Source organism: Amblyomma maculatum, chromosome 4 (assembly GCF_055883805.1).
Source record: "Amblyomma maculatum isolate TAMU_Amacu chromosome 4, ASM5588380v1, whole genome shotgun sequence".
NCBI classification, from domain to species: domain Eukaryota; kingdom Metazoa; phylum Arthropoda; class Arachnida; order Ixodida; family Ixodidae; genus Amblyomma; species Amblyomma maculatum.
This window is the reverse complement of record NC_139347.1, coordinates 28,200,935-28,211,187: the sequence shown is the minus strand read 5'-3', so window position 1 is coordinate 28,211,187 and position 10,253 is coordinate 28,200,935. Positions and strand designations below refer to the sequence as shown.

General features: G+C 50.4%; 1 protein-coding gene across 1 annotated transcript; it reads right to left on the bottom strand.

The window, feature by feature from the left end:
• Positions 1-1,267: 1,267 nt before the first annotated feature.
• LOC146190544 (uncharacterized) lies at positions 1,268-9,169 on the bottom strand. Its single transcript, XM_084600192.1, has 3 exons — positions 7,582-9,169; positions 7,337-7,517; positions 1,268-1,338 (listed from the first exon to the last, which is right to left on the bottom strand). The coding sequence occupies exons 1-3, from the start codon at positions 8,458-8,460 to the stop codon at positions 1,268-1,270; spliced, it is 1,131 nt and encodes a 376-aa protein (XP_084456318.1). The 5' UTR covers positions 8,461-9,169.
• Between the last annotated feature and the right edge of the window lie 1,084 nt (positions 9,170-10,253).

Below are 10,253 nucleotides of genomic sequence, written 5' to 3'. Positions count from 1 at the left end.
CCAATGAAATAAGAAAACTTACTTTAAAACTTTAGCTTTTATGTATTCCTATGCGTGGTAAGCCTACTTTTCACTCCAAGTTTGCTGCAACATTGCGAGCGCCCCCTTAGTTTGCAACCACGCTGTTGGTCTATTCGTATTTAAGCATGAACGAAAAATAAATTACCCACTTCTCCATACATTGTCAGTGTTCCTCATATACGCGATAGCGCATACAAATCGCTCTGTCAAAACGCCACCGCCGTTGCCGTAGACTTCTAATCACTGCAAAATTGGCCAATTATAAAATATTGCATACAAAAATCCTCGAGCCGACAGTTCATGATGGCACAATCTTATGATCTTGTGCGGGAAATCCAAATAGTCCACGTTCAAATTGATTGGAGATGGAGGGTAGCAGTGAGACGAAAATTGAAGGGACGTTCAGCTAATGGGGGGAATCGTTAAGAGAAATTTGGCGTCATAGGCGTTCGAAGCCAGCTCCCTTGTACAGCTGGCGGGCTCACCACTCAATGTTTGTGAAATAAAAGCATAGAGACAAAAATTAGCTGGGGTTTAGCTTTAGTTAAACCCGGTAGGTTGCATAAGCAATACTGCATGGCTACGCTCAGGTTCAGCATGCAGTGTAGCCAAGTGTGGTGCGATATGTTTAGGCTGCAGCGCGGCGTGGCTACCGACCGGGTTTACCTGACGACTTGAAGAGGGGCCCCATCTACGGTCACTCTAAAGGTCAAATGTGGCTACCGGCCGGGTTTACGCGATAGGCTAAAATCTGGCGCAGTATTTTGCTTACGCAATAAAACAACAACAACAACATATTCCACGAAAAGCCGTTGCCACTGAGCGAGTTAGAGGAGCAGCTAGTAATCGCGTTGCGGTGCTTATGACTCACTAACATGTCCTTGTGGTTCATTGAATGAAAATGTGGTGGGAAAAGTGCTATCACTCTAAAGCGCAGCTTAGAATGTTCCTAATCTTTTTTTAAAGAAAGAATGCAGGAAAAAATCTTCGTTGCAGCCTTGAATACGCTTGAAGAGTGCTACGTCTGTCTTTTGGCACCACCGTGCTCTGGTGCAGGGACTTACTGTTTGTTCCACCTTTCAAAGTTTGCTATTCTAGTCATCTCTACCGCTATGCTTATTCGAATAATATTTGCATTTTGGTTTTTGTTGAATTAAGACTACTACTCATCGTCAAGTCTCACCTCGTGATGCTCTAATTCCCGTGTTATGACCCACCAGTTGTTTCAACGCTTTTTCTTTTTTTTTTATGTGACAGTCTTGAATGACTCGTTCTCAACAAAATCTACCGTCGATGCTGTCTGCGACGACGTTGGCCCTGTGAGCGAAAAATGACGGGCATGTCTCCAAGAGGTGGCAGTTGTCTGGCGACATAGCCGCATAACGATTGTTCGTCGGGTTGTGACAACACGAGGTGACATGGCATAGCCAGTTGGCAGATGCTATCAACTCGTGTTTCGCCTTTGAAATGGGAGTCTGATACAAGAATCCGGCTTTCCCGCACGCTTGGATCCAGAGAGCACACTTGGATTCCGGCCCTAATTTTAATTTGCATAGTCTTTCACATACACTACAACACAATGTTAATTCGATGTCTGAGGGATGTTTGGGGTATAGGAAAAAGCCCAGAAGAAGGCTTGCCTAGGCCCATATCCCAATACATGGCAAGCAATGGCAACGCATGGGACAAAAATGCTACAGCAAAAACACTTTCTGATTCCAATGTGCAGCTACATGCTGCACAGGTACAAAATATAAAAATTAGTGAAATGGGCACCAGATAAAGCAGTACGCGATAGGAGAACACACACAAGTCAAAACATTACCATGCGTGAATGTATAAAGCGTACTAGAGTCAACTGATTAGTTTAACATGGTGAATTATGTGCAAGTTCAGTCATTCATGCAACATAATTAAAAACATCAGGAGTAAAGAACTTAAAATAAAACGCGCAAAGCCGTTCCAAGATTCCAAAAGAGGGTGATATTTTTGTTCTGCGCATAATTATTTCTCACGCTATTTAATCAAATAGACTGAATATCTTTATTGCTGCCCCTCGCGAAATCATTCAGCAATGTCAGCAGTCTTAATTATACACTTGCTTTCCATAACCCGTAGTCCATTTGCCCACCTTCCACTCTTCTGGGTTCCGCAATGGGTACATAACCACCTTTTTTCCAGATTTGCCAACATCAAGGTATCAGTTCCTTTAGTTGTTTGTAACCTGTATTGCCTAGAAGATTTATATTTATACATAGATTCTACGCGGACGATCTTTAACTGCATGAATATCTCCTGCGTATGGCTTAAATAGAATGCTTCACAAATTATGCGGATGGCATGTTTCTACAGCAAATGAAGCTCATGAATATTGTCGTTTGTTTTGGTTCCCCAAGCACGTGTGCTGTAGTTAAGGCCTGTTGAGGATAAACAGTCTTAAAGCATAATGTTAACTGCTCTTGGAAAAGTGCAACATTGTCTGCGCATGAGGTCTAAGTTTTAGACAGGATATTGATGAAGACATTCATGTAAACATCACAGAACGAATTTTCAAAAACAAAAACGTAACTGGTACCTTATGATTGTAGTTGAAGGCTCCGCCTTCTAGAATACGGGTTCGCGAGCGATGGTCTCGCCCGACGAGTGAAAACCAAGTCTTTCTTAAAAACACCGGTTTATTCCGGATCAACAGAAAAGTATAAAATAGAAAAGAAACAGCATTGGTCAAAACTGCGCTGGAAACATGCCGTCGAAGTTCGCGACAATGGACTATGAGGATAAAACGGGACAAGGGTCAGGGCTTCACCGCGACAACACAAAGCACACTGCGGCGCGATGGGCGAGTAATAGGGCCAAAGCGTTGATCACGGTACAAGAACATTGCTACTCGCGTGGCAGCACTCACGCTAACAGTACTCCTAAGGCTTCCTTGAAGGTGCCGCTTCCGTCTTCGCCTCGCAGGACTCCGCTCCGTCGTCCGTGTACATCCCGCCGGCTTGGGACGCTGCCACGCCGCCCTTCTGTGGCCGGCCTCCCGGCGAAAAAGCCCCGAGCCTTGCTTCCAACGCGCTTATCTACCCTCTGTCTCGCGCCGATAACATGCCGCCCCCGCTCCGGGCAGCTCGCTCATGCGTACTCGCGCTGCCCGGGCGGACACAAACACAAACAGAAAAAAGCGCGCGCGGTTCGAAACGCTAAAAGGGGCTGTGGGGCCCCACACTCCCCCCCTCTCAAGACGGGACACCTCCCGACGTGTAAAACAACAATAACGCGGGATAAGGGTGGAACTGGTACTGCTGCTGGCGGGGCGCATGCTTGGAGGTATCCGCCGAGCGTGGGTAGCCGTAGTGCCTGGTAGGTCAAGTGGTTCTATGTGGCTAGTGGACGGCCGTGGTAAGCTCGGAGATCGGCCACGTTGACTGGTCCGGTTTCTCGACCACCCTGCACATGGCGAATAAAGTAAGAAAGCCGAGACGCGCGCTTTGTTATCGTGTAAGGGCCAGTCCATCGTGGAGCGAGAGAAGCAGCAAACCCTTTTGCTGCATCACTTAGTGGGTGCGTGCGGCGAAGGACTTTGTCGCCGACTGTGAATTCCAAAGGTCGCCTTCCCTTGTTGTACTGGTTACAGTGTTCCAGGCGGGCAAGGTCTAGGTTTTCCCTTGCCTCCTTCAGAGTCTCGGCCAAGCGGCTGGAAAGATCATGAGCAAATTTAGAATGGCTAAGACCCGGTAAATCAGAGCCATTCAGAGCATGCTCAATAGGGAACCTGAGCTCACGACCAAGGAGAATGGCCGCTGGCGTAAAACCTGTTGACCGGTTTACCGTGGTTCTTGTGGCGAAGGCCATCTCCTGGATACGAGCGTCCCAGTCCTTGTGTCGCTCCGTGAATGCCACCATCATAGTCTTGAGATTTCGATTCACTCGCTCTGTAATGTTTGCTTGAGGATGGTAGGGCGTAGTCTTTTTGTGCTGCACGCCAAGAACTTTGCAAGTGGCAGTGAATATCCTACCGGTGAAATACGTGGCATTATCAGTGATAAGCTGAGCTGGGAAACCAAAGCGAGTGAATGTTTCTAGTAGCTTATCCCAAATTATTTTCGAGTCTAGCCTATTCAGGGGATACAGTTCTACCCATTTCGAGAAATGATCAGTAATTACTAACAAGTAGCGATTCCCTTTCACTGATCTGGGATAGGGACCCATTATGTCGCAAGCTACAATTTCCCATGGGTATCGGCTCTCTACAGGTTGCATGAGGCCCGGTGGTTTTCCTCCCCTTGGCTTCGCGGTTTGGCAGGTATGACAAGTGCGGACGAATGTCAGGACATCCCTTCTCATGCGGGGCCATGTTGCAACGCGACACAATTTGTCATATGTTTTCTTGCCATCGCTGTGACCTGCGAGGCGTGTATCGTGGAAGTACTCTAGAAAATGCTTACGTAGGCCCTTAGGAACGACCACACGAAATGCGGACTCACCCCTGTCGGTGTCCGCAGCAGGTATATACCGCAGGATCAAACCATCTTCTGCTTCCACGTAGCAGTCATAGCTTCCGTTAAGCGCCCGGCTCCCTGCAGGGCTGGCGCTGTTCAGGCTTTGGCGTATCTGGTTGCACTGGTCGTCTGAAAGCTGAGCGTCAAGGAGCTGTTGACGGGACACCAGTGTGCCCCAGATGTCGGCAGGAGCTGTCACAGCATGGACCGCGGGTGCTCGCTCTCCCTCGCCCGGAAGTGGAGCTCGTGACAGGGCATCGGCCACTTTGTTGAAAGTGCCTCTTCTGTATTCTATCCTGTAATTATACTTTTGGAGAGTGAGTGACCAGCGGGCCAGACGGCCAGCTGGATTTTGCAACCTCGAAAGCCACGATAGGGCCTGGTGGTCGGTCTGAATAGTGAATTCTGCACCATCCAAATACATGTCAAATTTCTTGAGGGCAAACACAATCGCGAGACACTCTTTCTCTGTCACAGTATAGTTCCTTTCCGGTGCCGTCAGTGTATGACTAGCAAATGCCAATGGGCAAAGCTTTCCTTGATGTTCTTGAAGCAATACCGCCCCAATTCCGTACTCACTTGCATCCGTTTGTACCGTGAATGGCCGGTTAAGGTCTGGAAGCCGCAGGCGTGCAGTATCCGCGATGGCTGCAGACAGTGAACGGAATGATCCCTGCTCGGCTTCTGTCCATGACCAGCGGGCACCCTTCCGGAGGAGCTGATGGAGGGGTCGCGCCAGGTCAGCGCAGTTCGGGATGAAGTGGCGGTAGAATCCCACCATGCCCAAGAAACGCTGGAGGCTCTTTATGTTGTTTGGTGGGGGGAGCTGCAGAATGGCTTGAAGCTTCTCTTCATCCGGGCGAACTGTGCCCTGTTCCACAATGAACCCAAGAAGATTGATTGTGCTTGTCACCAACTGAACCTTGCCGGGGTTAATGGTGATGCCCGCCTTCTGCATTCGTTGAAGGACATTCGTTAGATGACGGAGGTGCTCTTCTAAGCTTTCTGAGAACACTACTACGTCATCCATGTAGGCCATAGCGTAGTTAAATTTAGCGTCTCCGAGCACAATATCCATCACCCGTTGAAAAGTAGCAGGTGAATTGCACAACCCGAAAGGCAAGCGCACAAATTCGAACAGTCCCCGGTGGCAAGTGAAAGCCGTTTTCTCAATGTCACAGTGGTCAATCGGGATTTGCAGAAATCCCCTACTGCAGTCGAGAGTTGTAAAAAATTTTGCTGACCCAAGTGAGTACATGACAGAGTCAACAGATGGGAAAGGGTAAGAGTCTCGCACTGTCACAGCATTCAGACGTCGATAATCGACACACAACCGTGCTGTTCCATCCTTCTTAGGCGCGAGAACAACAGGAAACGCCCAGGGGCTTTTTGATGGTCTCACCGCACCGGTAGCCACCATTTCGTCGAGGGCCCCATCCAGCAGCGCTCGCTTGTGGACACTCAAGGGCCTTGGATTGAATCTGATAGGACGAGCATCGCCGGTGTCAATCCTGTGGGTTAGTACGTTGGCCTTCCCCGGAGCCTCCGTGAACATTGCTGCAAAGGGCCTGAGCATTGTCTCGATTCTGCTTTTTTCCGCTGGTGACCCCGTGAAGGAATTCAAAACGGTTAGAATACCACAGCCTGTGATATTGGCCGAATGGCCGTTCGTGGCAAGCAACTGTGACTGTGGCTCAGCGGCCTTAGTCTTGAACTGAAATGCTTCTGTACCGGTGCCATACCGGTAGGTTCCCTTACTGAGATCTATCACGATTCCTGCCTTCACTATGAAGTTACGGCCTAGTATGACTGGCCAGGATAGTCCGGGGAGGTGTAAGAAACGCTGTCTAATCTTTCGACCATTTATAGCAACTGTTAGGCGGGCTGCTGAGGTTGCGGGTACTATGTGAGTCGATGCCATACGAAGGTTAGTGTTTACACTCCGCAACCGGACACATTTTGTCTCGCAGGCATTTTTCACCTGATCGCCGAAGACTGACACTGTAGACCCTGTGTCTAAAAGGGCTGGAAGCTCCAGTCCGGCCATTTTGACCAAGACCAGCGGGGTCTTGTCTGGTTGGCTTTCCTCAAAAGAAGTTGACGGGACTGCACTCACCGAGTGTTTGTAGGGCTTCTCGGGGTCTGCCTCATGCGCAGGTGGTGACAATGGTACCTGTGTCGAAGACACCTGTGTCTGTGGCACCTGGTTCGATTCAGGCAGGAAAGGTAGCGACTGGATCAGCTCTCCCGGTGGTTGGCCACGTCTGTGCGGCCTGGCCGCTGGATGGTGCGATGACCAAAACACCCTCCCCTGTGTTGTCCTGGATCTGCGAATCGGAGGACAAGTTGTGCCCGGGGGCGACGCCCGCTTTTCACCTGATGGCGACACCGTTGCACCCGGTGGTGACACCCACGTTGCACCCGGTGGTGACACCCACGTTGCACCCGTAGGTGACGTCCACGTTGCACCCGGTGGTGACACCCACGTTGCACCCGGTGGTGACACCCACGTTGCACCCGGTGGTGACACCCACGTTGCACTGGTAGGAGACGTCCGCGTTGCACCCGGTGGTGACACCCACGCTGCACCCGTAGGTGACGTCCACGTTGCACCCGGTGGTGACACCCACGCTGCACCCGCAGGTGACGTCCACGTTGCACCCGGTGGTGACACCCACGCTGCACCCGTAGGTGACGTCCACGCTGCACCCGTAGGTGACGTCCACGCTGCACCCGTAGGTGACGTCCACGCTGCACCCGTAGGTGACGTCCACGCTGCACCCGTAGGTGACGTCCACGTTGCACCCGGTGGTGACACCCACGTTGCACCCGGTGGTGACACCCACGCTGCACCCGCAGGTGACGTCCACGTTGCACCCGATGGTGACACCCACGTTGCACCCGATGGTGAATGGTAGCCGGCAGCCGCTGTAGGAGATTTCCGGGATTTGCGCGCTCTGACGTGGGGTGTCCCAACTGCTGCCACACAAGGGGTACCCGCGCCTGCGTATGGCAAGAAGACACGGGGCCCCGTCTGACCTGTCGCCCCATGAAATCGGCTCGTCACCTGAGTAGACGCATCAGGGCTTGTGACTCCGTGCAAGTCGCCAGCCTCCGTACGGCAGCCTGGCGTCTCCAGGCTGCGTGCTGCCGGTGATCCAGGCCACGCACAGGACGGCTCAAGGCAAGTCTCTGCAGGGGGAGGTGGTTTGTAGTGGAGCTCCGCCAGGAAAGATGCCTCGATGCGGGATGCTTCTCTAGCCATGTCATCGAAGTCCGCGAACTGGCGACGCCGGAGATATGGCTGGTACCTTGGATGGCACCGATGTATAGCATGAGCCACCTTCTCTGGTTCCGGAACTGCAGGATCTGCCCGCTCATGCAGCTCTTGAAAACTGCGCAAAAACTCTAGCAAACCCTCGCTTTCGCCTTGCGTCCTGGTGCAAAGCTCGTCTTTCATACGGATGTCATAGTCAGGCGGCAAAAACTCTTCTCGAAAACGGTCTATAAAATCCTGCTTTGTTGCGAACGGCCGCTGTCTACGCCTCCAGGTTGCTGCGGAACCTACCAAAGCTACGGGAAGCACACGCGTGACCAGAGCGCTGTCCGAAATTGCCATTGCCATCTGATAATCGTCGATTTCATAGAGAAAATCGCACACAGATTTCTTATCGGCGTATCCTTCAAACCTTGGCACGGCCAAATTCAGCCGCAGCTGATTATCGCGATACAAGGGAGTGGGCGTTAACGAAACTGCCTCGCTTCCTACCATTTCTCTGAAATGTGCCTTTGATTCCAGTAGCTCGTTCAAGAGGCCAAGAATTCCGCTACAAATGTGCGACGGTTTGCTTTTCCTGTCTTCTGAGTGCTCATGCTCGGAACCCGCCCGTGTGGGAGGCCGAACTGTCTCCGTTAACTGGGCGCTTGCACCCGGTAAGTCCGACATCGCTACGCACGAGACTGCATGAACCTCAAATTGGTACACTCGCGGGGCAAGCCAAAGCTCGAGTAGAAATCACGTTGGGCGCCAAATGAAGGCTCCGCCTTCTAGAATACGGGTTCGCGAGCGATGGTCTCGCCCGACGAGTGAAAACCAAGTCTTTCTTAAAAACACCGGTTTATTCCGGATCAACAGAAAAGTATAAAATAGAAAAGAAACAGCATTGGTCAAAACTGCGCTGGAAACATGCCGTCGAAGTTCGCGACAATGGACTATGAGGATAAAACGGGACAAGGGTCAGGGCTTCACCGCGACAACACAAAGCACACTGCGGCGCGATGGGCGAGTAATAGGGCCAAAGCGTTGATCACGGTACAAGAACATTGCTACTCGCGTGGCAGCACTCACGCTAACAGTACTCCTAAGGCTTCCTTGAAGGTGCCGCTTCCGTCTTCGCCTCGCAGGACTCCGCTCCGTCGTCCGTGTACATCCCGCCGGCTTGGGACGCTGCCACGCCGCCCTTCTGTGGCCGGCCTCCCGGCGAAAAAGCCCCGAGCCTTGCTTCCAACGCGCTTATCTACCCTCTGTCTCGCGCCGATAACATGCCGCCCCCGCTCCGGGCAGCTCGCTCATGCGTACTCGCGCTGCCCGGGCGGACACAAACACAAACAGAAAAAAGCGCGCGCGGTTCGAAACGCTAAAAGGGGCTGTGGGGCCCCACATAGTTTACGACTGCATATTATTAATTATGCGTGAGTTAACAGAGGAAGAATTTAAAGGTTAGTAATTAATTGAGTAGGGAAATGCAAGCACGCGAAACAGGCTCCTCGAGGAAAGGTGGCCAATGAGAGTGATTAAAGCTGAAATGAGAGCCATTAAAGTTATTTAAAGAGGTGAACTACGCCCAAAAATATTCTGTTTAATTTTTGAAACTCTGTGGCCTTTCTGTGCCACCTCACGTGTACAACCCGCCGGCATGCATATACGGCACATGTTATTTCGAAAATTTGGCGTCACACTGACAGATGAACATGACATTACCAGAGTGGAAGTTTTCTGCGACAGTCTTCGGGAGGCTTTATTCACTTCAAAAATCATGGTCAGCACGTAAACACGTCTTGCCTTTAAGTATGACGTTAAGCTATTTAATCAGAAGAGTCACTATATGAAAAAAAAAAAAAGCTTTTTTAAACCACTACATAGACTTGACAAAAGCAAAACTTTTACCGAGGCTCTTGGTACCACTTGTTACCGTGCACACTGCCTTATCAAATACCTGAGCTCAAAAGACGATTTAGCCTGCAGAAAGAGTAAAAAGGGAGTAACAACTTCTATAGCGCACTCCCCAATGCGCAATAATGTGCAATAACAGTGCTCTCTTTCCACCAATAAAAATATGAATATTTACGATTGGTAAAGCCAGCTGATTTTCTCTTCAAATCATGTGCGCTTGAAGCAGCTAACAAGATGTTTACCCAGGCATATATTTCCTCTGATTGCTAGCCCCGAGGCTTGTGGTGTCACGGTTCAAGTCATCCTTTGAATACTAAATGCGGTTTGAGACGAGCGCATGCCTCCGTTGCAAACAACATGAGGTTCCGTTGTAGTGAAGGGCAGGTTACTTCCTTGTGCTCTCCTATAGTGAGTTAGGCTTTCAGAAAAATTATATATATATATACATATATATATATACTATTGAAAATTAACTTTCCTAGATGCTGAAGAGCAATAAACATGAACTGAGTGAATTAGGCCACGATCAACGGTACGCGCATCTAATAACCAAGAAGTCCGGTTAT

Bases quoted from the DNA above. Each gene is read 5' to 3' on its own strand.
- LOC146190544 (XM_084600192.1), bottom strand. From the start codon at position 8,460: ATGTCGGACTTACCGGGTGCAAGCGCCCAGTTAACGGAGACAGTTCGG. The intron at 7,518-7,581 runs GTGACGAGCCGA...TGCCATACGCAG, and splicing joins GCCCTGATGCGTCTACTCAG to GCGCGGGTACCCCTTGTGTG. The intron at 1,339-7,336 runs GTGGGTGTCACC...TTTCGCTCACAG, and splicing joins GTGTCACCACCGGGTGCAAC to GGCCAACGTCGTCGCAGACA.